The 27,478-nt window shown below is 41.9% G+C and overlaps 1 protein-coding gene across 2 annotated transcripts in view; it reads left to right on the plus strand.

The window, feature by feature from the left end:
- PDS5B (PDS5 cohesin associated factor B) overlaps positions 1–25,300 on the plus strand; it is a 103,463-nt gene extending 78,163 nt beyond the window's left edge. For both annotated transcript variants that reach the window (XM_083169811.1, XM_083169812.1), the window contains exons 22-34: positions 221–289; positions 4,073–4,209; positions 7,836–7,959; positions 8,358–8,562; positions 9,740–9,854; positions 11,028–11,160; positions 11,248–11,367; positions 11,984–12,046; positions 12,845–12,990; positions 15,160–15,714; positions 15,808–15,906; positions 18,497–18,602; positions 23,603–25,300. In XM_083169811.1, the coding sequence (XP_083025937.1) occupies positions 221–289; positions 4,073–4,209; positions 7,836–7,959; positions 8,358–8,562; positions 9,740–9,854; positions 11,028–11,160; positions 11,248–11,367; positions 11,984–12,046; positions 12,845–12,990; positions 15,160–15,714; positions 15,808–15,906; positions 18,497–18,602; positions 23,603–23,632 (1,902 nt within the window). In that variant the 3' untranslated portion in view covers positions 23,633–25,300. The remainder of the gene's footprint in view (positions 1–220; positions 290–4,072; positions 4,210–7,835; positions 7,960–8,357; positions 8,563–9,739; positions 9,855–11,027; positions 11,161–11,247; positions 11,368–11,983; positions 12,047–12,844; positions 12,991–15,159; positions 15,715–15,807; positions 15,907–18,496; positions 18,603–23,602) is intronic.
- The last annotated feature ends 2,178 nt before the right edge of the window (positions 25,301–27,478 follow it).

Consider the following 27,478-nt stretch of genomic DNA (forward strand, 5'->3'; position numbering starts at 1 on the left):
GCAGTGAAGCTGAGACTGCGTAAGCAGTACTTTATTACGGTGCACACAATGTATGGTAGGTCTGATATGTAAATATGGCAAGCTTGGAGACTTTCTATTCCTTTATGTATAGATTTAGTATTCTGTCCATGGTTTAATGGATATGTTTATGCAAAGTCTTAACTTATATTTTGTTGCAGATTTAATTTGTTCTTTTTAATCAAGGGTGTATTTGTTTTAGTGTCCAGGAAGAAAGACCACCAAACTATGGGTACCTGATGATGAAGTTTCACAAGAAACATTAGTTAAGGTAAGTAAGAATCAATTGCGTTTTCCAGGAAATTATATTTAGTGTTTTATAGCATAGACCCAGAGGTTCCCATGCGCTGTCCTACTGTGTTTTGGGAAACTCTGGTATAGTCAATTCCTACTAAGTAGAAATAAAAATACTGTACGGAATTTATATGTACTTGCGTTTCTTTGCTTTGGTTTCATCCAGGTTCTCTGCTGATCTCCCACGCTCTTATTGCTTGGTTAATTGGATTCTGACCTTGCTGACCTAAAATTAACTGAGTGTGTGTTTTGTGTCGGGGACCAATGTGAATAACTAATAACCCTTTCAGACATACGGCAAAATCCCAGGATTTTTTCAAGTGGAAGTGCACAATCCCGGGACTAGGGTATGTCTGAAAGGCTCTACCCGGGATTTTAGTCCTCTAAAATCCCCGGTCCTGCGCACCTACAATGAACCCGGGATTTTTAAAAATGAACCGGGTCTAAAATCCCGTGTAGTATGTCTGAAAGGGGTACAAATATCCTCTGTAGGGTGCTCTATGGATGCTACTTTTATACACTGCCATGGCCAAACGGTTTGAGTGGCACAACTATTGGTTTTCGCAAACTTTGCTGCTTCTGTGTTTTTAGACCTTTTTGTCAGATGTTACGATGGTATACGGAAGTAAAATTTAAAAGCATTTTAAAATAGTTCAGGCTTTTATTGACTTTTGCACTGCGTTTATTCAGAGTGTCAATATTTGCAGTGTTGACCCTTCTTTTTCAAGACCTCTGCAATTCGCCCTGGCATGCGGTCAATGAACTTCTGGGCCACATACTGACTGATGGCCGCCCATTCTTGCCTAATCGATGCATGGAGTTTGTCAGGATTTTTGTTTGTTCACCCTCCTGTTGAGGATGGACCACAAGTTCTCAATGGGATTAAAGTCTGGGGATTTTTGTGGCCATTGACCCCAAATTTTGTTCCCTGAGCCACTTAGTTATCACTTTTGCCTTACGGCAAGGTTCTCCATCATGCTGGAAAACACATTGTTTTTCACCAAACTGTTCATGGGTGGTTGGGTGAATTTGCTCTTGGAGGATATTTTGTTACCATTCTTTATTCATGGCTGTGTTCTAAGGCAAAATTGTAAGTTAGTCCACTCCCATGTCTTTGAATCAACCACACACATTAATGGTCTTAGGGTGCTTTACTGGGGGGAGGGGGGGTTGCTAGGCACAGGGAAGATGTCATCCCTCCGTGCTAGATCCTTAGGAGGAGTGGTTAACCCTATCCAACATCTCTTCCTTGGCAGGATTCCCTCTCTGTTCCAATCTGGCTGAATAATACATCAGCTTGTTTTCCTCTTATCTTCATCTGCACTGAAGTAGTTGGTGAGCAGTTTGGGGTCTGGGAGAATCTTTGCTTCACATATGGGAGACACTATTATTCTTTCCCTTTGGCCTCCTGACCAACATCTTATTTGCCATCCACTGCATCAGCCATGAAGCCAGCTAGGAATTAATGCCTTAAAGAGTTGGAGTAGTCCCTATAGCATTGTTCATGGAAAAGTTCGTGGAATCCACCCCTACTTCTTGATCAAGGAAATGCAAGATATCTGCTTTTTACTGGTTTTCAAATATTCCTACTGAGAGGAAGGTGGGAGGATAATTTGCCTAAAGTTGGTAATGCTTTTACTTGAAAAATGAGATGATAGTAAGTTGCAGGTCTCTTCCTAGTGTGGCCATAGATTAAACTGGAATTTTCCCAAAGCACACCAGTCCAGTTCAACACTTTTTCAGTTCAGAATGCTGACTTTGTTATAGCATATCCATGGGGTGTCCAATGTCTGGGTTACGGTTTTTGAAGAAAAGGTTATTTAACTTGGTAGTCTTTGCTTTAGGTCTGGAAGGCAAATGCATAATTTAACAGGTCTATTTTGTTCGCTAACTTTTTCTGGGCTGTGTTATTCGTCCTTGGCCACAAAATTCATCCTTGGCCTTGTAAATAAGCGCAAGACCACCTAAGTACAGGCTACTTCACCTTGTGCAGTCCAGCATTAAGGAAAGCGGGCATGGTCAGCTAAGCATCCAGCTCAAAAACCTTTAGAAATACAGTTTTCATGACATGCAGGTCACCTACTTGTGAATTCACCTTAATCAAGTCTGTTTGATTGCGTTGATTATCTATTGTGATGTGAGAGACACCAGACGATCTGAAGTGTAGCACCAGACCAGTCAAAAGGAGCCTCACAAAAAAGGAAATGGAATCTATTTGATATATTGCGGCGACCTAGAAAATGCCTACAAAAGACTTTAGAAGACCCCAGGAGCGTTTTAGCTCCTGTAGTTTGGTTTTGATAGAAAACCAGTAAGGGTCCCTGGGGGTGGATGGGCATAGAGGGCGGGCCCCATCCACAAAGGCCAGTCCAGGTCTTGTGGGTTCTGCAGCCAGGATGGCTGAGGAATTGTGCACCTAAAGGTTTCACAGGAGCAGCACCTCTGATGCAGACTAGCAGCCAGAAGCTAGGGCCTGGAAGGAGAGCTAAGGGCTAGGGTCAGGGATCTGGAAGACTGTGTATCCCAAAGGGAATTCTGTATCAGTGGTTCCTGGAAGGACACATTCCCACTGAAGCGGACCCTGCACGCACTGGTGACTATAACCCAAGACACTGAATTGCGATGGTTTATTTGTAGTACTGTTGGCCCCAAAGGGAAAAACATTACACTGCTTGATTCATTGTATGTAGACTGTATGCTTTGTCTGTAACCACCTGACGCCTGTGTGATGACCAGCCAGGGAGTTTGTTGTTACTCCAAGTTGTGGTGTGAACAACATTGGTCTTTATGTGGAAAAGAACCTGTGATTTAGTAAAACTGTTTTGCTTTCACGATATACCTTGGTGTCTGTATTGTTGTTTTATGATGATCCCAACAATAGTCTAACACTACATAAACAATCTGTTCCATGCTGGCTTCCAAGTTGGCTGCAGCCACATTTATTTACAGTATCTTATATAGCACAGCATGGGGGATGCAAACTTCTCAGTTTTGTAATATGGAAAATTCCAACCTGGACCCTTTTGTGTCACCTATCATCAGACTGTTCTCATCTCCCTCCTGTCCCTCCTGCAACCGAATGTCATGTATGGTCCTGGTACACCAGACAGGCAAAGAAAGTTGTTGTTGTTGTTCCACTGATGTGTTCCGTGACAGAGGCGCAATTGTGTTTCCCTCTAAAAGTAGATCTGCTAAGTCTGGTTCCTTTCCTTCACCAATGTCCAATTTTGCTGCTTTTATGTTGTGGCTTATGAAACCTTGGTCATTTAGAGCAAAGTATAAGCGAAGTACCGCCTTTTACAAATACGATTTGATTGACAAGATAATTGTACAAGTACGTACGCAGGAGCGTTGGCCAGTAAACTCCTGCAAATGATCAGATGCTTTGAAATGAATCTGCCTGATTCTCACCCCACCATAAAAAAAATTCGGTAAAAAGATGCTAGCATGAAATCGGGGGATTTGTTCCTCTTTAACGTCATGCAGGTAGATTAGACAGAAAATTGTGATTTTCTGAAAGGCCTGTTTTCCTACCTATGTTGACCTGTTGAAGTGTGTATTGGGAGGGAGTTTCCGTAGATAAATACATAAATTCTTCTGTTCACCCTGGGTAGTTTTCTCTTATTCATTTTATACTATTTCAGTGTCTGTTTTTTGTGAATTTCTATAACAAAGCATTTTTTTTGTTGCTGCTTGTAATAAGTGTATTTGATATTCTTTGAAGAACATTTATCATGTAATCCTCTTTGTGTTCATTTAGATTCAAGCTATCAAAATGATGGTGCGTTGGTTAGTAGGTATGAAGAATAACCATAGTAAATCTGGAAATTCTACATTACGGCTCTTAACAGCAATATTACATGCTGATGGAGACTTAACAGAGCATGGAAAGTTAAGGTAAATATGTGCAAGGTAGTGCATACCCCCCTTTTCTTCCTAAAACTAATTGTAATGCAAGGTTGTGTAACAATCTCTACACCTGAGGATTTCCTCAGGTGTAGAAAGAAGAAAGTAATAATGCCTCTGTATTGATCATTGGTACGACCTCACCTAGAGTACTGTGCTCAGTTCTGGAGGCCATATCTCCAGAAGGATATAAATACATTAGAGACTGTACAAAGAAGAGCAACTAAAATGGTGCATGGCCTACATCACAAAACGTACCAGGAAAGACTAAAAGATCTTAATATGTATACTTTAGAGCAGAGAAGGGAAAGGGGGGGACATGATAGAAACTTTCAAATATATCAAGGGTTTTAACAAGGTACAGGTGGGAGACATTCTTCACAGGAAGAGGAACAACAGAACACGAGGACATGCACTGACACTAGAGGGAGGGAGGTGCAGGTGGGAGACATTCTTCACAGGAAGAGGAGCAACAGAACACGAGGACATGCACTGAAACTAGAGGGAGGAAGATTCAGGGGAAATGTGAGGAAGAATTACTTCACAGAAAGAGTAGTAGATAAGTGGAATAGCCTCCCATCAGAGGTGGTAGAGGCAAATACAGTAGTACAATGTAAACATGCTTGGGATAGGCATATTGATATCCTTACAAAAAAATAAGGATCAAATATGGTTTGAGGTAACATGTTTAAAAAAGGGACAGACTAGATGGGCCAAGTGGTTCTTATCTGCTTTCACATTCTATGTTTCTATGATTGGGAAAGTGGAGTTTTTTTGTGACATTTTTTATTTGTTTACCGATTTTGATATTACATCCGTGGAGGGAACACAGCACTTGGGGATATAGGGCCCTGTTCAGTCCTACTCTTTGGGCTGTGTGTGTTCGGAGCCCAGCGAGCAGGTACTAAGTCAATGTAATGTCACTGCAAACATTAAAAATGCATCAGAAGTGAGTCCATTATGAGTCTCTTAGGAAATCCATGAATACGAATATATTACAGGTAAACTAAAAACCAGAGCAGTTATAATATAGCTAGCCTAGGAAAATCACTTTACTAAAAGCCTTACTTTAAAATCCTTCATATATGTGTGTGCCTGCTGTATGTCCTGGCACAGAGCTTTATCATAGTGGGTTACATACAGAGGACAGTCGGTCAGGATGCTGCCGTTCAGACTATAGACTCCTGCATCCCCCACCCCATAGCCTGAACCTAACGCTCCCCACTAGTGCCTTACCTGACCCCCTCAGCCTGCCACCCAATCCTAACCATAACCTACCAACCCCTGCAGCCTTCCCCTCGACACAGCCTAATACTAACTTACACCCCCTTTCCCAGCATTACCCTAATTTGGCTTGCATACACACAGATTGGAGGGGTGGATATTGGTATACCAGCATCTGCTTGCTGATCCTTTACCGAGATCCAGCACTGGTCTTTTGAAGGAAGTCTGATGCTGAACTTGGTACACTGTATGCCGGCATTCTGACTGCTGACTGCATCCCCTTGGAGCCTACCTCCTGTACGTCATGGCACAAAAAGCTCAGCTGAGACCTCTGTTGAACAACCACCGTGGTTCTTGGAGAATAACATTCATTTTATCTTCTTTTTTTTCTTTTTCACTTTCATTTTGTTTATGTACAACAATGCTAATTTTGGGCAGAAGCCATATTGGCATAATGGACTATAACCCAGGAACTGCTGCTCTCTATAGGATGAAGGAGAAATCATGCGTTTTGGTTAGGATTTTAGCTTTAGGTTCATTGATACGATTGGGAAACATTGCGCTACCACATTTACTTAACTATGGGACATATAGGTTCTCCACCTTTTTGTTCCTCTTGTGTTCCTTGGGGCTTGATTAGAAAGAGTTATGGCATTCCCTTCAGGTTGAGGCAATAGGAAAGAAAAGCCATTCAAGCACGTTGTTAGATTGATTGCTAACCTCCTTAATGAAACTCTAAGGATGATTGTCCCACCAGAGGAAAGAAAATATTCACTAGGAATAATCAGGCGCTCAACAGTGAGCTGTTTCTGCAGTTTAAGCAGCTGCTTTAGTGTGAGGGCAGTCACTCCCCACTTGAAGAAACAAAAAAAAGAACTCGCACAAGGCGAGTTGAGCAGCGCTTGTAACAATGAATGAGACTCAATGGTATAAAAAAGTAACAAATTTTACTAAAAATGGTATACACAGTAAAGCATTACATATATAATAAAACAATAAAGAAACACAATAATGGAAAAGGTGGGTAATAAAAGTAAATTGGAATTAATGAGATAAAATGGTGAATGTCCCCGCCTCAATGGACAAATCTGGAAGGATTAATTTTAATCCCTTGTTTAGAAGTGTAGGTAAGTGCACATTACCGATGGAAGACTCTAGATCCTTTTGGTGAACCCAGGTGTACTTTTCCCCACCTCTGGTCATTGCTGCTACACACTATCGATTGTGGACATTTTCACTTTTTCACCTTCCCTTGTTTGGACACGACTCGCTGGCGGACACCGTGCTCTAGATACCGCTGGTAAACAACATCTACACCAGTGTGGTTCTTCTCTGGGCACGGAAGCCATAATAGATCCTTGCTGGTACTTCCATCTGGGCGCATCATCGCAGAATTACCTCCGGTGTTCGAGACCACCCACATCAGCTCTCACACCCCAAAAAGAGGACTGGAATACATTGAGCGACCCTCTACACCTCCAGCGGTAATCATCCACACACCGCATACATTGTGAGGATTTCCCAGCTCCACACTTCTTCCAAAAGGATCTAGAGTCTTCCATCGGTAATGTGCACTTACCTACCCTTCAAAACAAGGGATTAAAATTAATCCTTCCAGATTTGTCCATTGAGGCGGGGACATTCACCATTTTATCTCATTAATTCCAATTTACTTTTATTACCCACCTTTTCCATTATTGTGTTTCTTTATTGTTTTATTATATATGTAATGCTTTACTGTGTATACCATTTTTAGTAAATTTGTTACTTTTTTATACCATTGAGTCTCATTCATTGTTACAAGCGCTGCTCAACTCGCCTTGTGCGAGTTCTTTTTTTTTGATTGTCCCACCAATGGGTTCCGTGAAAGGATTTACATTGTGTATAATTGTAAAATATATAGATTTAACAAATTGCTGTACAGGTTGAGTATCCCGTATCCAAAATGCTCGGGACCAGGAGAATTTTGGATAACGGATTATTCCGTATTTCGGAATATTTTAATATTTCAATGATGTATTTTGAAGTATCTTGCATTTATGCTGTTTAAACACATAATATACACACAAATATATTTTATTACCACATAAAATACACACAAACATATTTTAATTGTTCAAAAAACAAGGTTTCAAAACGTGAAACAAAATGTGTGTACTATCTCAGCACTGAATTTGAATGCCAAGCAATCATTGTCTTGCACATATATAGTGCCAGTTACATATCATGTCCCCAGTGATGCTGTTACATATGTCCCCAGTGAGTTTTTAGCAAAAAAAATTTTTTTTTTCACTTTCTGGAATGTCCGTATTTCGGAATAATTCGGATAACGGATATTCGGATACGGGATACTCGACCTGTATTAATATATTTTGATTTTCTGTTCTGTTCAGTAAACCAGACATGTCTCGGCTTCGGCTGGCGGCCGGCTCTGCAATTGTAAAGTTGGCGCAGGAGCCATGTTACCATGAAATCATTACCTTGGAGCAGTACCAGCTATGTGCATTAGTAGTCAACGTAAGTACAATGTAGCACTGTATTCATGTATCTTCCTATGCTTTGCATTGTACATTTTATTCAGTGTATTATATTTTGTATAAAATTAAAGGCCTATCTAATTAGTTTTTTTTTTTTTTTTTTTATCTTGTTATAATCCTGTTTGGATTTTTTATGCTAATAATGGAATCCATGGTTCCCCTGAGCTAGGATATTGAAGATGGCAAAAGCCAAAGCCACCTTTTTTTAATTTCATTGTGTAGAATTGAGAGGTGACATCAGATGTTGGTGAAGCCTTCAGCATACCCCTATGCTGAATTTTAGGTTATTGATCTGCAGGTATTTGTGGAAATCCGATTTCATTTCATGAGTGTGCTTGGATAGCTACGAGTATTACATGTGTTTTCTGTTTGCAATAGGATGAGTGTTACCAGGTCAGACAGTTGTTTGCACAAAAACTACACAAAGGCCTTGCTCGATTACGGCTTCCTCTGGAATACATGGCCATCTGTGCCCTCTGCGCAAAAGACCCTGTGAAGGAGAGGCGGGCACATGCCAGGCAATGTCTGGTGAAAAATATCAATGTTAGAAGAGAGTATCTGAAGCAGCACGCTGCAGTAAGTGGTAAGTAGGAATACGAATTCAGAGGTTTGGGTCACATCTGCTGCGTGAGGGTCTGATACAGAACGGCATACAAGTTTATGTTGCGAAGGATCTTTGCACATGGGAGATTCGGTCTGCTGCTGCAGGGGAACGGGGCTGGATGGAGCACATGGGAGATGCTGCACTTTTTTAACCGCTATGTGTGCTTGAGCAGTGAAGATAACTTTTTGAAAAAATATTTTACAAAATAAATCAACCATTTTTCAATGCTAACTTGTCATGTCTTTTAATTTTTATTTTAAATCAGCGAGGGAAGGTTGGCTGGTAGTTTATCAGTCCTAAAATGGACATTTTTAATGTCATCCATAGGGAAAAGCAGGGCTGACCCGGGTTCAGTGTAAACTGCGCAGACCCGGGTCACAGTGCTGTGTAAATGGGGTATGATCCTCCCATGTTGAAACAAGCTAGTCTCCACATAGAGCTGTCTGGATAGATTATCTGTAAAAAAATTAAGAAACATGTATTTATCAGGATAAAGGAAAATAGACTGAGGATACATAAAAATCATCTTGGTATATAGGGAGGGGTACACAAAGCATTTTCGTCTTAAGTGGCTTCATCCAAGGGGTAGGCACTTGTGAATCCAGGTCTTGTATTTATACCTGTGGGGTATTAAAGCAATGAACTACCTCACTTCTTGTTGCAGAGCAGTGTGCTGGTAGAGGCATAAAGAAGACCAGTGTGTTTTTAGTGGTGAGTGAAAGAACATAATGGGCAGGCAGAATGGGTGTTATACAAAGTAAAAAAAAAAAAAAACTAAAATCAATGGAATTGTATTAAAACATAAAAACAAGCATCATATGCAGACTTCTGGTATCGGCGGGTGGGGAGTGTCAGTTCCGCCTCCTTTCCGCTGTCCAGAGTGGCTGTTTGCGCATGCGTGGACTTCTTGAGTGCCGCATACGGTAGGGGAGAGCCACACTTATCACTTCCCATGCCGCTCTCCCCTACTATATGCGGCACTCAGGAAGTCCATGCGTGCTTGTTCTTACGTTTTGATACAATGTCATTGATTCTTTATGTAATTTTTAGCTTTGCGTAGCCAGATATGTAGATATTTAAGTAATATTGCCTAGTGTGTATGGGGCTTTATTGTGTGATGACTATCTTACTAATGTATCTGTTCATTTCATTGCAGAAAAGCTGCTTTCTCTCCTACCAGAGTATGTTGTTCCATACACCATTCATCTGCTCGCACATGATCCAGACTATGTGAAGATCCAAGATATAGAACAACTGAAGGATATTAAAGAGTATGTCTTTTCTTTCTACTATGTAAAGTGGTTTCTTCCAATCGGACCTTCTATCAATCTTGTCATTGCTCTAGCACATGCAACAGTGTTGGTATATACAGGTGCAGCTGCGCTTATTCAACTTCCCGGCATGTTAGTGTCTTCGGTCTCGGCGCGCCGTAAGCTTAAAATAGAACAAGCATGCAGGTCCCTATTGCTATATCTAGGTCCCGGTGCCGCACCCCCAATAAATCAGCGTGAGTCAGAAAGCTCAGAGCAGCACACCAGTAAAAAAACGAAAGAAACTAGAACTATGTAAAAAAAAAAAAAAAGTGATTGTTGTAATTAAGATATTAAAGGAATAGTTTTAATGATATTATTCGTAAAAGAAAAGTTTTAGATGTAATTGTGTGGGGTGTGGTACAGGGGTCCGACAGTCGGGATCCCGACAGTCATTAGCCCGACGTCAGGGTCCTGACTGGCCGGACCCAAACAGCATGGTGAGGGCAACTAAGCCCCTTGCGTGGACCCCCACGAGGGAAAATAGCAGGTGGCCGTCGGGAGCCCGGCTGTCAGTGTTTTGACAGACGGGATCCCGACGTAGGGTAAATGCCTGTCGGGATCCCGACTGTCAGGATCCCGTCCGGCACCCATTGTGTGCCATCTCCGAGCCACCCAGCCGTACCAATCCAGGGTCACCGCACCCCAAACCCATGTTATCCCCAATCTGGTTCTTATATTTAACTAGTATGTGGTGATGGCTCTTACTTAAATATTCCTAAACTAAGAGCAGCTTACCTAGAGCAACCCCATAGTGCTCCATATGGAATGTCAGGACCAGCACCAACTCTATCTGTTAGATTTAATCTCGGAAATTGTACCATTTGTTTGTCAACCTATCCGGTCTCCTCAAATAACAATTTGAATGGCTCCGCATTATGCTTGTATTTTCTGCTTAGTGCCGTGTATATTATAGAGCTGAGTAGCAATCCGTTATTGAGAACATGAAACACATACAGTGGAAACGTCTTAAGCTATTGTACGTATAACCATTAACCACGTTTTAGAAACTCCTTCAGTTTTCTGGTCTAGCTGGCCTTTTCTGTTACTGCATGTGAGCACCTTACATCAATATCTGATATATTTTTGGAACGTTCATATTCAGACAAACAATCAGTGTATCTCTTCCCACAGGTGTTTGTGGTTTATCCTGGAGATTTTAATGTCAAAAAATGAAAATAACAGCCATGCATTTATCAGAAAAATGGTAGAAAATATTAAGCAGACTAAAGATGCTCAATCTCCGGATGACCCCAAAATGAACGAGGTACGTGTTGTGCTAGGACCCCAGTCGGGTTTTGAGATGGATATAAAATGTGATAACTTGTGATCTGTTGGTTTTATTTTTCTGCAGAAATTATACACAGTTTGCGATGTGGCAATGAATATAATTATTTCAAAGAGTACAACCTATAGTTTAGAGTCTCCGAAAGATCCAGTATTACCGGCACGTTACTTCACACAGCCTGACAAGGTATGTTCTGGAAAGTGCTTCGTTTTGTCTAGCTTATTATTGAGCATTCCAGTCACGTGCGCTTAATAGTGGCAGCCATTTTGGTTTCAGCATATCTGGTCTATAGACTATGGCTATACCATTTTATTTTTCCCACTGACCTCTGTAACTTGCTGTTTCTATTTACAATTAATATAGACTCTTGATGAAACCTGAAATAATGCCCGGAATAGGTTGTTACCTTCTTGGACCTTGAAGACATAATTTGGCCATAACAAACTTTACATTTATTACAGGGTAATTGAAATGCTAAATTGTGGCTGTCCCTTAAATATTGACAACAGTGCCTCATGTCTCAGTGATGTCACTTATTTCTACTAATTTTGATTAACTAACTTTAGTAATTTGTCCTGCAAAATGGCTGCTCCCACACAGTAGATGACTGGTACATCTACAGTAGTTCAGTTTGTGTCTCTGGCAGTCTGCCATTATTACCACCAAGCTCATATACTGTTAACTCTGCAAGAGAGATGTATATTGAATTAGCAGGATTATTACGTATGTTTTAAGTTTGCGGGTGTGATACTCTCTATACTGGGATCTTCTCATGACTTGTGCATCCTTCTTTGCTTCACAGAATTTTAGCAACGTCAAAAATTATCTACCTGCTGACATGAAATCTTTTTTCACTCCAGGAAAGGTGAGCGAAGGGAAAAATAAGATCAGGTTTTTCTCATGTATCTCCTGTAAAATGTTTTTTTCTGTGTGAAGAGTTAATAAATACTGATGGATTTCAATGCACAACTCCAGCAGTATGTATGAAAGCCAGGGTGCTAATGTTCTTTGTAAACAATTCAATAAAATAGGTTATTGTGCACAGTGTCAGGCTGAAGGTTTATCCAATAAAGAGATTTTCTTTTTCATGTTGTTATTGAGGCTGCATCTTTATTTCCTCTGCCTTCCATGTCCACACCTTGTTTAGAGAATAATGGCGTCTACACGGTCAACACCCGTGCTATTCGATGGGATCGAATCGCACGGGAAGCCATGAGGCATGCATGCAAGTTTGACTATATAGTACAGATCTGTACTATATAGTCAATGCAGCCCTGGCTGATTTCAGTCTGCAAAAGTATGGACGATCTTGGCCTTTACCTGAATGGATGTTTCAGGCTAAAGTCCTGTTAAAGGCTGTTTATCCATTGCTTAGAGGAGATACACAACGGCCCTATAGGAGAATTTTATTTGTAAGGCCGACACTATTCCCAGGCGATACGTAGATCTATATACAAATACCTGTGGGCAACCTCTTTTGCTTCCCATTGAAGATGGTGGTTAAGCATTGAAGTATGATGTTATTGGGGTGGGTACATATTTCTGGAACGTGTAGTTTTTATACAGTTTTGTCGCATATTCTACGGACTTTTGTAAATCACTATGGAACATGCTAGCGCTATATAAGTGAATGCTAATAAATGTTGCTGTTTTCGCATTTCAGCCTAAATCTACCAATGTTCTCGGAGCAGTGAACAAGCCGCTGTCCACAGCTGGGAAACAGATGCAGTCAAAAACATCCAGAATGGAGACTGTAAGCAATGCCAGTAGCGGGTCTAACCCAAGCTCTCCGGGGAGGATTAAGGGAAGGTAGGAAATCTATCTGCTCCCTTGTTAAATACGTTACTTATAACCACCAGACTTACATGAGTACATGTATACATCAGTCTAGTGATGGAGTCACGCAGAGCATATAGTTATGGGAAAAGTATTAAGTCTTTTCTCTCTCAACTTTAATGGTGTGTGTACAGGGTTGGCTAGGCTTGCTATACGATCCCGATGTAATGAGATCTCGTCAGGGTCGAATCGCATGGCAAGCCACCTGACATGCATGCGATTTTGACTATATAGGTGCAGATCTGTACATTAACATAAATCTCATATTATTAAGCTGGCAGCTTTTTAGTAAACGTGCCCTGCTCCTGAGATGTATCCTGCAAAGTCATTCAGACTCTGCATGCTTGTGCCAGTATGGGAAGTGCGTGTTCAGTGTAATGTTTGGGGATTTCTAGATGTATCTAGTGTACACATATACAGCAAAACAAAATTCTTCAAGATAAGCGCCTATAGTGTTAAATTAATAACAAGCTGCTGGAGGAGAATCCTCAGAGACCATCCACCTCTGAAAGCATAGAATACTAGACACACAAAGATTTTGGATAATCCCAGCGCTTAAATAGATTTTGATTGCAGGTGATCTGATAAGCTGCACCCTTAAGGAGCCGATCTTACTTATTAGTTCACCCACGCGTGAACATAACCGTTTCTTTATATCCACTTAAAATGACCTTGGACCCCTCATAGGGACTTACTTAAAAATTCTAACCCGCATACATGAAAAGGTATCTTTTATTGTAGAATCACTCAATCGACATGGTAAATCAGGGAAGATTAAAAGTTACTTTAATTTTCTCACCCGCATGCATGTAATGGGATCTTTAAAAGGTCCACTCCGGTATGGATAAAACCAGGTTTAATAGGACATCCACGGATAAAAACACAATGTGAAAAGAGGATAGCCGCGTTCCAGTTTCAAAGTCTATGTGACGGTGGTGCGAGATGCGCTGCAGATGCACCAAGCGGGCAGTTCACAATCTGCCGTGATTGCACGCCCGTTCATTCGGTCAGTGTTCGGGAACAGGAGAGGAGACCAGCATCACACACCATCGCCGGCTTTGTGAACTGCCAGCTTGGTGCGTCTGCAGCGCATCTCGCACCGCCGTCACATAGACTTTGAAACTGGAACGCTGCTATCCTCTTTTCATTTGTTTCACATTGATGTCCTATTAAACCTGGTTTTATCCATACCGGAGTGGACCTTTTAAAGATCCCATTACATGCATGCGGGTGAGAAATGTAAAGTAAGTTTTAATCTTCCCTGATTTACCATGTCGATTGAGTGATTCTACAATAAAAGATACCTTTTCATGAATGCGGGTCAGAATTTTTAAGTAAGTCCCTATGAGGGGTCCAAGGTCATTTTATGTGGATATAAAGAAACGGTTATGTGCACGCGTGGGTGAACTAAGTAAGTTCGGCTCCTTAAGGGTGCAGCTTATCAGATCACCTGCAATCAATATCTATTTAAGCGCTGGGATTATCCAAAATCTTTTTGTGTCTAGTGTACACATGTTTGTCCAGTTACTGTTTAATTCAATGGTTCCCAAACTGTGTGCCTGTGCACCCTTGCATGGGTGCCTCGAGTTGGTGGTTCAGGACCAATGCAAATTAGTTATGGTCATTGTGATCGGCAAAACCAATGCGGGTGGCTGCCAATCATAAACTATGTGAACAAACAGAAGTAAGTCACCACATAACTGAACCTACAGTATAAAACACAATTTACTTAATTGGAAAAAAAAATACTACATTTCCCAATAATTAATTTTTATACCAGGGGTGCCGTGATTCAAAAAGTTTGGTAACCACTGGGTTAAATTATAGGTTACAGATGTACTCCAAAGCTTCAGGATGGCCAGGAACTATTTACAATGCATTCTTATATTTTCCAGTTCTAATCCTATCGGAGAAATTGCAGTACTAATGGAGTCTCCTATACAAATGGGGATCTGTATTGTTCACTTGCCTCTGTGCAGGCTGAGGCCTTCTATATGCTGTAGTGCAATACTTGTAGTTGCTTTATTTTATGCTCAACTTGGTTACTAGATGCCATAAACCATGTATGTACTGTCAACTATAATTTAATATTTTATGGTAATTTAGTGTGTTTTGATCTTTCTCTACCCTTACCATGGGAAGAATTGACAGCACGGAACTAGATCATAGTGAGAATGAGGACTATTCTATGATGTCATCTCCGCTGTCTGGGAAAAAGGGGGATAAAAGAGATGACTCGGACATAGAAAAGCCAAGAGGCCGAAAAAAACAGTCTCTTCTAGACCAAGACGATTCTTTGAGCATGGAAGATTTGTCCAGATCTGTACCAGAACCAAAACCCACCAGTGGCCTGCGTGGCAGGAAAAGAGCAGCGGCTGCTTCAGAGTCAGAGGAGCAGTCATGGCCAGAGAAGAGGTTAAAGGAAGACTTGCTGGAGTTTGAGGATGAACAGAATAGTCCTCCTAAAAAGGCCAGACGAGGAAGACCGCCCAAGGCAGCCAAGGCGGCTGCAGCAGCAAAAGAAGAGCCAGCAGTGAAGACCCCTAGGAGAGGCAGAAAAAAGGCAGTCGCAGTAGAAATTCCCCAAGAGGAAGAAGCGGAGTCACTAGATATTAATGAAGAACAAGATTCTGAGAACGTAGAACAGAAAAGAGGGAGAGGCAGGGGCTCAAGGACTCCCAGAAAGACAGCACAAAAGTAAGCTGGGTTTGTTTTGACAGTGATGGTAATTTTGTCTTTATTCAAGAAAATATCTAGATTAGCTATTGTTAATTATAATTGTTTTAACAGGTCTGACCAGTCAGAATCCGTTTTAGAGTCTCCACCAGTTGTACCACAGAAAAGAAGAGGAAGGCCTCCGAAAACACCCCAAGTACAGGAAAAGAAAAGGTACCATTGAAAACATACAATAATCTCAGACCATTACATTTTACTTCTACGTTCCAGCGTTAGATAATTTTGAAAATCTTTGAGCTGTTACACATTACGGTTCCTAATTGGACTCCACGTGGATGGTATAGTGTGCCGATCTCAGCGGTAGTGGAGCGCGGCATATTGAGTGATGTGATATGCTAATTGGTCCGGTATCGACAATTGCCAGCAATTTACCTGAAAAACTCATGTCAAACTTTTCCCTGTCTATCTTTGCTTGTGTTGACTTTTTCCAGTGTCGATCTTGTACATGTCCCCCTTTTGGTGTAAGCCTATTATACAACACCCGACCTAATGCTGCTCTACCTGTTACATTATTAGACCATGTGCATTAATCTACTTTCCCCCCCTGATCATATATGTAGGTCATATGTTGATAACTTCTACTGATAGCACAGGTCACACCAGTCTAGATAGATTTCCTTGACATATGTGCACATAATATCCTAGAGCCCACCAACTAGTTTACTTTAATGTGTACTAGTCAATAAATTTTATTTGCATTAGGGAAAATGACATATGCTCGGTGGATATTTAAACTTATATATAACCTGCACATGTAAAGCAAAGGAACAAGTTTCTGAATGTGACCCCTTTTTCTCGCACAGTATTCAAAGCAGGACTGTTGATAAATAAAATGGAGGAATTGGGACTAGGGGTAAAAATTTTTAGATGGGTAGGAAACTGGCTGTGGGATTGAGAACAGGGAGTGGTTGTGAACGGTGCAGTCTCTGGTTGGATACCAGTACTGTGTGTAGTGCCTCAGGGTTCAATGCTAGGGACTCTTTTATTTAACATATTAAATAACGATATAGGGGTGGGATATCTAGATCACATCTAGAATATGGAGTACAAATCTGGGCCCCGCACTATAATAACGACATCTGTAAGACGCCCATGCACAGTGCGATGGGGCGGTGCGATGCACGCTACCGCACACATCGCACAGCACATAAAGTATGTGCTGCCCGTGCTTTTTGAACTAGATTGCATCGCATCTTGTTCACAGTGCTTTAACCCATCGCATGTGTATGGAACTAGATGCGATGCACAGGAGAAAGGTGGACATAACCTAATAAAAGGGTTGGAGAACTTCAGCTATGAAGATAAATTGGGATTGTTTACTCTGGAAAAGGGACGTTTAATGAGAGACATGGTTATCAACATGTACATATTTATCAAGAACCGGTATAAGGAACGGTCAAGCACCTTTTTTGATTTGAGGAAGGGGTACTTATGTAGTATCTGGGCTGCCGATTTCTAAATCGGGTCGGATCGGGCACATCGCATCGCATGCGACAATCGGATGCGATGACCCGGTTTTTCCATAGGAATCAATGTTAAAATGGACTGAGTCCATTTTAACATGGAATTCAATGGGAAAAATGGGTCCTTTTCATACCCCTACTATCCAAGTGGGCATGGAGTTGGATATAAACCTGTGGCGAGCGTAGCGAGCCACCGAGCCCGAAGCGTGGCGAGCGGACACAGAATACTGTCCCCTCGCGGGGCTCGCTTCGCTCGCCGCGCTTCGGGCTCGGTGGCTCGCTACGCTCGCCACAGGTTTGTATCCAACTCCATGCCCACTTGGATAGTAGGGGTATGAAAAGGACCCCTTTTTCCCATTGAATTCCATGTTAAAATGGACTCAGTCCATTTTAACATTGATTCCTATGGAAAAATCGGGTCATCGCATCCGATGGTCGCATGCGATGCGATATCGCATCGCATCTGATTGTATGCCTTAACTTAAGGCATACAATCAAAAAATCGGCAGCCCAGATACTACATAAGTACCGAGGAAGGTTTCTAGGACATTTCGTCATGCATTTAGACGAGTGAAAATTTTGTACCCTTAGAAGGAAAAACCCTTTTTCCAGCCATGGCAGTTAAATTGTGGAACTCTGTTCCTGGAGAGGTGCTGTCGGCAGTCACAATTAATACATTTAAAATAAAATGAGTTTGGACAATCATCTATTGGATAAAAACATCTAGGGGTACAACCAACCATCATAATTTGTCTAAAATTAAATCAGAATCCACAATTTATATAAAGGGATGTAGCAAATAGAGCTTACACTCTAACCAAAGGCTGAACTTGATGGACATCCTTTATTCAGCCTGAACTACTATGTAACTGTGCACAACTGCGGTGTGTTGCTGGGTATACCACACAGTTTCCTGTGTGGTTGGTGCACGTGCTCCCTAGCTGTGCGCACCTATCTCGCATCTCCACTGTGCTTGAAAGGGTATAACTGGATGTTAGCGGCTATAGAGGTAATAGAGGGCTGGGATTTGTGTACACAGAGATCCGCCGAATTTCAGTGGATTATGCAATTGCACGCTAATGATGGCATCTATGAAACCAATGTATAGATGGGAGTGCCAGTCATACAAAATGCTGCTTTCTAGATTAGTCTCTGTGTAAGCAGTGTGGGTGTAATTACTGCTGGCATGCGTGTATGAATACATCCCATTCTGTGATGCTGTTTCAAATAAACTTTTAAAAATAACCTGTTGCTGACACAATACTGTGCTCTGTGTTTAGTAATGTAGGGCGGCCAAGGAAGGTAGTCAGTAAAGAACCTGAATCTGAGGAAGAGATGAACAGCCTGGCTCTTAGTGAAGAAGAGGAAGAAGTTGCTCCTTTACCTGTAAGTTCTCCCATGTGGAACATTTCCTTGTCATGCGTTTGCAGTTGGTTCTGTACAAACTTGGGGCCTTATTCAGATCTGAGCTCAGTACAAATTTGTTTGGAAAATGGGCAAAACCATGTGCACTGCAGGTGGGGCAGATGTAACATGTATAGAGAGAGTTTGATTTGTGTGAGTTATTTTGTTTCTGTGCAGGGTAAATACTGGCTGCATTATTTTTACACCGCAATTTCGGTTTCAAGACACCCCACCCATATTTATCTCTCTCTATACATGTTACACCTGTCCCACCTGCAGTGTACATGGATTTGCCCATTTGCCAAACAAATTTGTACTGAGCTCAGATCTGAATAAGGCCCTTAGTTAATGGCTTTCCCTTTTTTTTATGTTTTAGGCTTAACCTCGCTATTTTACCTTTTGCTTTAATGATCTTTTTAGCGTGTGTTTAGGCTGTATGTATGAATGGTTCTTTGCTGAGTTTTGAAACCTTTTTTTATGAAAGTGTAGCAAGCTCGTTATTTCATGACTATAGCATCCTGCCTATCCCATAAAGTACTTGGGAGCAAATGGAAGTAAGATGGTCACAATTTGCTCACACCTTCACCCATTTGCTTGGTTAATGTAATTGAAGTGGTACTGAAATGCTGCACACAACACAAATGGAGACAGCTTTTACATTGAATAGTTATATTGATGTTCTTCGGAAATGATCAAGTGGTAAAAGTAAAACTTGATGTAAAGTTTTAATTTAATTTTTCTTTCATCCAGCAGGGGACACTGGAGATCAACTACACTTTCTATAGCAGTGTGGCTGGTGGGATCTGTCATTACTTACATTTAGAAGTGTAAACCTACTCCCGCTCTACTACCCATCAGCCCCAGTTAGAGAAATGTGCCCTAGAGAGATGGTAATACTGGACCTAGTTCCATCCTTTTAGTAATTTGTTTATTTTATTCCGACATTCTTTTACCAAAAGTAGCAGTCCAGGTTAATAGCACCACTGAGCTACAGGTAAATGCCTGGACTTCTGTGGGGTTCTCTGCAGCCTCTTATCAAGGGGGTTGTCATACCTATTTTACAGAGGAGCCTGTCTTTGTGGTGAGCAACCGCTTGCTCTCCCCCACCTGATCTCTCTCTTCCTCTAATTCACTTCTGATGCCCAGTATGCAGAATAGGGAGAAGTGGCTCCTTAGCGGATGCGTACAGCTGCTTGCTCTGAGCTTCAACAAGGGAGCGCGGCTAGCTGGAGCTCCAGCCCCTTTCTCTTGGCCAAAGAAGCTCTCTCTTTTACTGTGGCATTTTATTTAGTCCGGAGCTTGAAAATTGCATTGCTCAAGCCCCCGGGGGGTTTGGGGAGGGGGGTGTTGTAAATATTATTGCCATAGGCAGCTCCACCAGCAAGACTACACCATACAGGAACTTACTTTTGCTCATTTTGCAATCGGCAGTCTTTTTGTGGTAGAGGCAATGGAGGTATTGCTCAAAGCAGAGGAGGATAATGATTCCCACAGATCCCAGCATGCCATCAAGAGACTAAGCCACCTCAGTAACTGGTGGCAAGGTGTCCCGTCCCACCTGGGAGCTCCGCAGGTAGGTGGCCGCCTGCCGGACTTCCATCAACACCGATTCCTCCGTCACAAACCCATGTATCCTCTTGTTACAAGATAGAATTTGAAAAATGGCCGCCCATTTGGTTTTCCAGCAGAGAGGGCATTCGTGGTTTATTCAAATTAATTCCATTCACTCTGTAATTGCATCACTTGAACGCGAAAAATACATGCTATCCATGGATATCAAGGACGCGTATCTACAAATTCCTATTTGGGATCCTAATAAGGCATACCTGCGCTTTGCATTTCGTCAGGATCATTTGCAGTGTCTTGCACTCCCATTTGGGTCAACTTCAGCTCCCAGATTTTTCACTAAAGTGCTGTTGGTGGTGCGTGCTCTCTGGAGAGCTAAATGGGTCACCAAAGTTCCTTACTTGCATGACCTCATCATCAAGGAGTCTTCCAGTCTTCGCTCCTGCATCGGTTTCTCATGTACCCAATTACTGATCCAACATGGCTGGATAGTAATTTTGGAAAAATTCACTCAATTTCCAACACATGGCATTCAGTTTCTGATTCTAGACACACGACTAATGCTGGCCACACATCAGACCAACTTTCCTCCAACCATCCAACTATTTGCTTGGATGGAATAAAAATATGGTACTGGATGGGAGCAAATGTAATATTTACTTCAGAAATTTGCTTCCAAAATCTGGAAAAGGACAAAAACTGTTGCTCAGACACGGTGCTGTAGTTGAACCTTTTTGATTTAAACAATTTGACTGAATGTTTTTTTCCATTTTCCCTGGATTTGTCAGCACATTTCTGATTATCCTTTGCTCCCATACAGTACCATATTTTTATTCCATCCAAGCAACTATTTGGATGGTTAGAGGAAAGTTGGTCTGATATGTGGCCAGCATAAGGAGAGAGACAAGGTGAAGACATTTGCAGACTAGTCCAGCAGGTCCTCAAAAAGGCTCCATCGGTAGCTGCGCATGACAGACCTCCAGGGGGTTTCCAGGTCTGACAATGCAACGGCGTTCACATACATACATAAACAAATAGGGTGGCACCTGCGGTCGACAAGCGATGTGAGGAGTCTCTCAGAATTTTCAGTGGACTGAGCAGCAGAGCATTGTCCTCTCGGCAGTGTTCATCCTTGGGGAGGACAATTGAGAGGCAGACTTTGATCTTCATCTGGGAGAATGGGCTCTACACCCAGATGGGTTTCAGGCGCTTATGAAAAGGGTTGGTGTCCTCGGAGGATTTAATGGCGTCAAGAGAAATTCATTAACTGCCTTTTGTATCTGTCACGAACGAGAGATCCAGCAGAAGTAGAGCCCTTATTATAATGATACCATGGCCGCACAGAAGGGTGTATCAGTTTCCTCCGCTTCCCCTGCTAAGCCAGTGCATAACATGAGAAAGTCACAGTGATTCTGGTGGCTCCAGATTGGCCAAGGAGAAGTTTGTCCTCTGACCTGACGCTATTGATTACTGACGTTCCTTGACCGCTTCCTCTCAGTCCCGACCTACGCCAATAGTGTTCCTTCGTGCATCCAAATTTACAGCAGCTTAGTTTGACAAGGTGGTTGTTGAGACATTTTGAAGCGCAAAAGGTATTCCTTATTCCTTATTCTGTCATACCCACCATGTTACGAGCTAGGATGATGGTTTTGGTGGCTCATTATCGAATTTGGAGGTCCTATGAGACTTGGTGTTCTACACATGGCCGATTTTCTTGAAGTTTTAATTTCTCACCTTTTACTACTTTTCTTTCTTTTTAGAGGCTTAGATATGGGACTTCTCCTGGGATTTTTTGAGGCTCCTATTTCGGCCATATCTGTGTTTTTCCAGCAAAGGTTGGCCTTTTAGCCTGAGGTGCAGACCTTTTTGCAAGGTATAGCTACAGTACAGCCTCCATTCTTTCCTCCTACTGCTCTGTGGGATCTCAACCTGGTTTAATTGTTCTTATAGTCACAAACCTTTGGAAGAGGTTGATTTGAAATTCCTTACCTTGACATCGGCAGGAGCCCTATCCTATAAACCTCTGTACTCAAGCTTTGTTTCTTCCTAAGGTGATCTCTGCATTTCACATTAATAAACCTATTGCGGTCCCTTCTTTTAGGAACTCTGGTGTACCTTCTACTCTATATGTGGTAATTGCTTTGAGAATTTGTGTCCCGGACTGCATCGTTCTGTAAGACAGTCTGTTGCAGCTGCCCGGTTTCCAAGCAGACATTGGTTCGGTGTATCTGTCTTACCATTCAGCAGGCATATGTTTGCGCTTATCGCCAGCCACTATACTCCATTTCCACCCATTCCACGAAATCAGTGTGGACTTTATGGGCGGTGTTCCCAGGTGCATCCACTTTGCAGATTTGGCATGCAGCAACCTGGTCGTCTGTTCAGACCTTTATTCATTTTTATAAATAAGATTGTTTTGCTTTGTCTGTAACTTGATTTAGTCATCTGGTTTTGCAGGCTTCTCTGAGCTCTTGCTCCCAAAGATACAACTTTGGAACCTCCCCAGTGAAACTGATCTCCAGGGTCCCCTGCTGGATGAAAGAGAAAGCATTTTTTTTTTTTTACCTACCGGTAATTCGGTTTCTCTGAATCCACAGGGGACACTGGGCGCAATGTTCCCTCTAATTTTACGAAGGCTGTGTGCGGCAAAAGATTTTGGCTGTTCAACTTTAGAAGGAAATTTTAATTTTTGTGCGTCACTTATATATAACTGGAAAATGACGTTCAGCATTTGTGTTAACTTTACTTCAAAATGATATTAAACATTCAAAACACAGCACACAATGTAGTTAATGGGTGAAATACACATTAATTGAGTCCACAACTGCAAAAAGGGGACAAATGCTGCTTTGTGCGCCCTGATGTAATGTCTGTGCGCATGCTCGTCAAGTTGTGTGTGTGCGCACAGCTTAGAGGGAACACTGACTGGGCGCGCTCCCTGCTATGTCACCTGCCGGGTTACTGTTCGTTATGTATTTTGTCTTTATTGTTCCTATAATTTGAATCTCCTCTAGGTCTACATTTTCCTAACTGGGGGCTGATGGGTATTAGAGGGGGAGTAGTCTTGCACATCTAAATTTTAGTAGTGCCATATCCCACTAGCCACACCTATACCCAATGTAATGGATCGCCAGTGGCCCCTGCTGATTCAGAGAAATAGATTAACCAGTAGGTAGCAAAATCCTGATTATAGCTCCATGGTTTCACCCTTTTAGGCAGCTCTGTAAGAAGATTTACAGCCTTTGATTTGTTTAGAGCAAATGCTATTACTGCCAGTGTCCATTTATTTAATTAGTTACAAAATTATTATTCATACTTTTTCATGGAACATGGTATGTGGTTGTTCAATGGTGCGGAGAAGGAGCATTGAGTTTGAAAAAAACCCAGCAAACTATTAAAGCTCAATCTATTTCCAGGCACGGCGCTGGTCGGCAAAAAAACGATGAAAAATCATTCAGCAATTACCTGACGAGGAGGAAAATGTCTCTGGTACAGCGGCCTAGGACTGAGGCTGTGCAGAGAAGGGGTCATGCACTGACAACAAGAATGGACTCATACCCCCGCAACTGCAGCCACAATTGTTTATCATTAGCTGTGGGTATATGTGTGGTTTGTAATGTGCGCTGGACACGTAGACCTAAATAATGTAAATAGCTTTTTTTTTTTTTTTTTTTAATGCGTCATACAGTGCTTTGTATAGCTTTTATTTTGCAGCTTTAAAACTGACATTAAGCAGATGGCCATCAGATTTTCCAATATGACAGATAAAAATTAAGCAATATTTGCCATTGTGTGTGCTGTAATATTGGCATTTTACTGTGAAAAAGAAAACATTTTAAACACTCATAAATGGTCTTTACACTTTCAATAATGTAATGTTTTGTAGACAGAGCATCTTTTGGTCGTCGTGGTGCTCTCCTTACTTTGCATTATTTTATTTTTTTTATCGTGTTCTTGTTTTTGTCTTTTTTTTTTTTCTGCCCCCCGAGTATCCGATGTCCAGCAGGATAAGAGTGTGGCCCTCTGGGAATGCTGTCCTGTTTTAACCATTGTTGTTGCCAGACCTGGCTGGCTGTCTTGTGGCATTGCAAAATTGTAAGAAAGACGATTTAAAAATGTTTTATAATTTTTTTTTTTACGTGTTTGCGCTATGAAAATAATGAATTAAAGACGCTGCCTATCTTATCTTTTCTAGTTTCATATAATTCACTTTAACACAATAAATCTAAAGGATTTTGTTTAGTCCCCCACTTCCAAATTGCATTTAGAGATTTGTTCCCAACTGTAGTCGGTGCTCTTGGACTTGGCCGTACTTTGGGTAAAGTGCAGGATTTAATCAATTTATCAAAAGTGAGGAGGAGGTGGCAAATAAAAAATGTGTGTTATTAAACAGTGTTAGGGCAATATCAGAGTTATAAGTAGCATTTTTGTGCAAGAATATCAGGCCGTTGCCTTTTTAATAGGGATTGCATGTCTGCGATTGAGTTGGGAATCTGACGTAGATTTTATAAATCATTGCTACTACAAGGCTGCCTCTCGTGTTTTCTGAGCCACCTGGGAAATCTACAGTATGAACGGTAAAGACTTGTCGCTCAGGAAACAGCAAAATTATTACATTATCCTCCAAAAGATTCTTACGTATATTTCATTTACTCACCAGTATTGGACTGTAATCCCGATATACAGTATATGTATATGTGTACATCTATGCATCTGGTTAATTTACCTCCAGGTTTTGTTCAAAATATATTCCAGATTATTCTCTAAGCAAACGTTGCGTTACACAATAACACTGTAGCGGCAAATGCTGAACAATGTTGTATTTTTACTTCTAGGTATCCATTGTGTTTATATATTGTGTATAATTCAACATTTTTTTTTTTTTAATGAAATGGCTGTATAATATCTGTTGTGTGAGAACAATGTTCATTTCTAGGACTTTAATGATAATTGTATTTTATATTTCAAATACATCTTTAATCATAAGCAAATGTTTATATAGCACTTAGAAGCCTGCTCGCACTATCAACTGACCTGTTTCCAGGTATGTTGCTGGAAAACAGACATGGCTGCTGTGAACAGAATTCTGGATGGTGATTAAAACATTACAGCTGCCTGGCTATATTTTAATGATTTTGTTTCCCTAAATACATTGGTCTTTTAATGTATATTTGTCATTTCAGACTGCATGGTCTTTACTCTCCCTCCTTCCCTTCTATTTGTGTACAATTTCCAGTGGTTGGGTGTGTATTGTTTATGGTCATACGCTCTAATGCAGTGGTCTCCAACCTTTTTTGTGGCGTGAGCTACTCGCGGCCAAATAAACCACCCGAAGAGCTACTAAAAAATAATAATAAAAAAAGAAATCTGCCTAATAACAAAATTTATTACACATATTACCCTTTACACATTATGCCACATACCATAATGCCCCTAACACCATATGCCACACAGCCCATTGCCCCTAACACCATATGCCACACAGCCCATTGCCCCTGACACCATATGCCACACCACATTGCCCGACACCATATTCCACACAACACAATGCCCCTGACACCATATGCTACACAGCCCATTGCCCCTGACACCATATGCCACACACCGCATTTACCCTGACACCATATGCCACACACCGCATTTCCCCTGACACCATATGCCACACACCGCAATGCCCCTGACACCATATGCCACACACCGCATTGCCCCTGACACCATATGCCACACAGCCCATTGCCCCTGGCACCATATTCACACACCACATTGCCCCTGACACCATATTCACACACCACATTGCCCCTCACACCATATGCCACACAGCCCATTGCCCCTAACACCATATGCCACACAGCCCATTGCACCTGACACCATATGCCACACTGCATTGCCCGACACCATTTTCCACACAACACAATGCCCCTGACACCATATGCCACACAGCCCATTGCCCCTGGCACCATATTCACACACCACATTGCCCCTGACACCATATTCACACACCATATTGCCCCTGACACCATTTTCACACACCGCAATTCCCCTGACACCATATGCCACACAGCACAATGCCCCTTACACCATATGCCACACACCGCAATGCTTTGCCAGGGGGTTACATGGTATAAGATGCAGCTTACACATGTTACCCCCTGTAGTGAATGCCTCCTGCAGTTCCGCTTCAAATGAATAATGTGCCCCATAGTGCCACTTCATAATGCCCCCTTATAGGTTAACTCAGTAAAACTTACAGAGGGGGAATAAGGAAAACCTGTCCTGCGGTGGAATGAGCGCCGGGATGTGGAGACAATGGCGGCTTGTGCTGATTTGCAGATAGAAAGGCAGCTATAAGTGGCTGCCGGCCGCGAGGCGAGCTGCGGGGAACCAGGTGATATTCACATCTCACTGTAGTGTAGTCTCTCAGTAATTATCCTCCACCGCTGCCGCTGGCTGGAGGAGAGCAGAGTGCTGGAGAAAAGCTAAGCGCACGCTTCTCTTACACCCCCCGGCAGGCCATTTAAAATATGGCGCCGCTGGCACCGGAGAAGCCTGCGCTCCTTCGCATAGTAGCCCGGAGGGGAGGGGGCAGTGCAAGCATGGTGAGTGTGCGGAGAATGGCTTCTAGGGATGGTCAGGCAGAGGAGCTGTACGGGCAGGTGTGCAGAGCAGTGGTCGAGCTACCCAGATGGTCACCGCGAGCTACCAGTAACTCGCGAGCGACGGGTTGGCGACCACTGCTCTAATGTATCACCAGATCTTTGTTCGAACCAGACAGATTGGACATATAAAACTTTAGGTGTGTATACACATCTTTAGAGGGGGAATTCAGCCTCAAGTTCTCACTTGGTAAATTACCCTGTTAATGAGCGTAATTGTATGGAATTTATTATAAGTTCATGGCCTTATGTGTTAACATTTTTAACCCCTTTCCTGTTGTCTTGCAGCAAAAGGGGTCCCCCTCATTTTATGCAGCTTTTTTTTTCAATTTTTTTTTTTTTTTTTTAAATGGTTGCATTGTTGGTTTACCATACTTTTCTTCCACAGTCTTATGGGTTATCCAATCAGTAGTGCTACTTTTCAGGCCAAAAAAAAAAAAAAAAAAGGATTATTATCTAAATAACCGCGGATGCATATGTTATTGCTAAAAAAACAAATAGGTCCCTAAGGGCTGGTTATCTGGGAAACTACTTTCCTGAGGAAGGCAAAACACATGAGCTCTGGTAATTGCATAGCCCTTGGGGATCCATTAGCCACGGTAATTGAAATGGCAATTGAAAAGAAACTGTCCACTTTTA

This window comes from Crinia signifera, chromosome 2, assembly GCF_055691185.1.
Source record: "Crinia signifera chromosome 2, ASM5569118v1, whole genome shotgun sequence".
In the NCBI taxonomy this organism is placed as follows: Eukaryota; Metazoa; Chordata; class Amphibia; order Anura; family Myobatrachidae; genus Crinia; species Crinia signifera.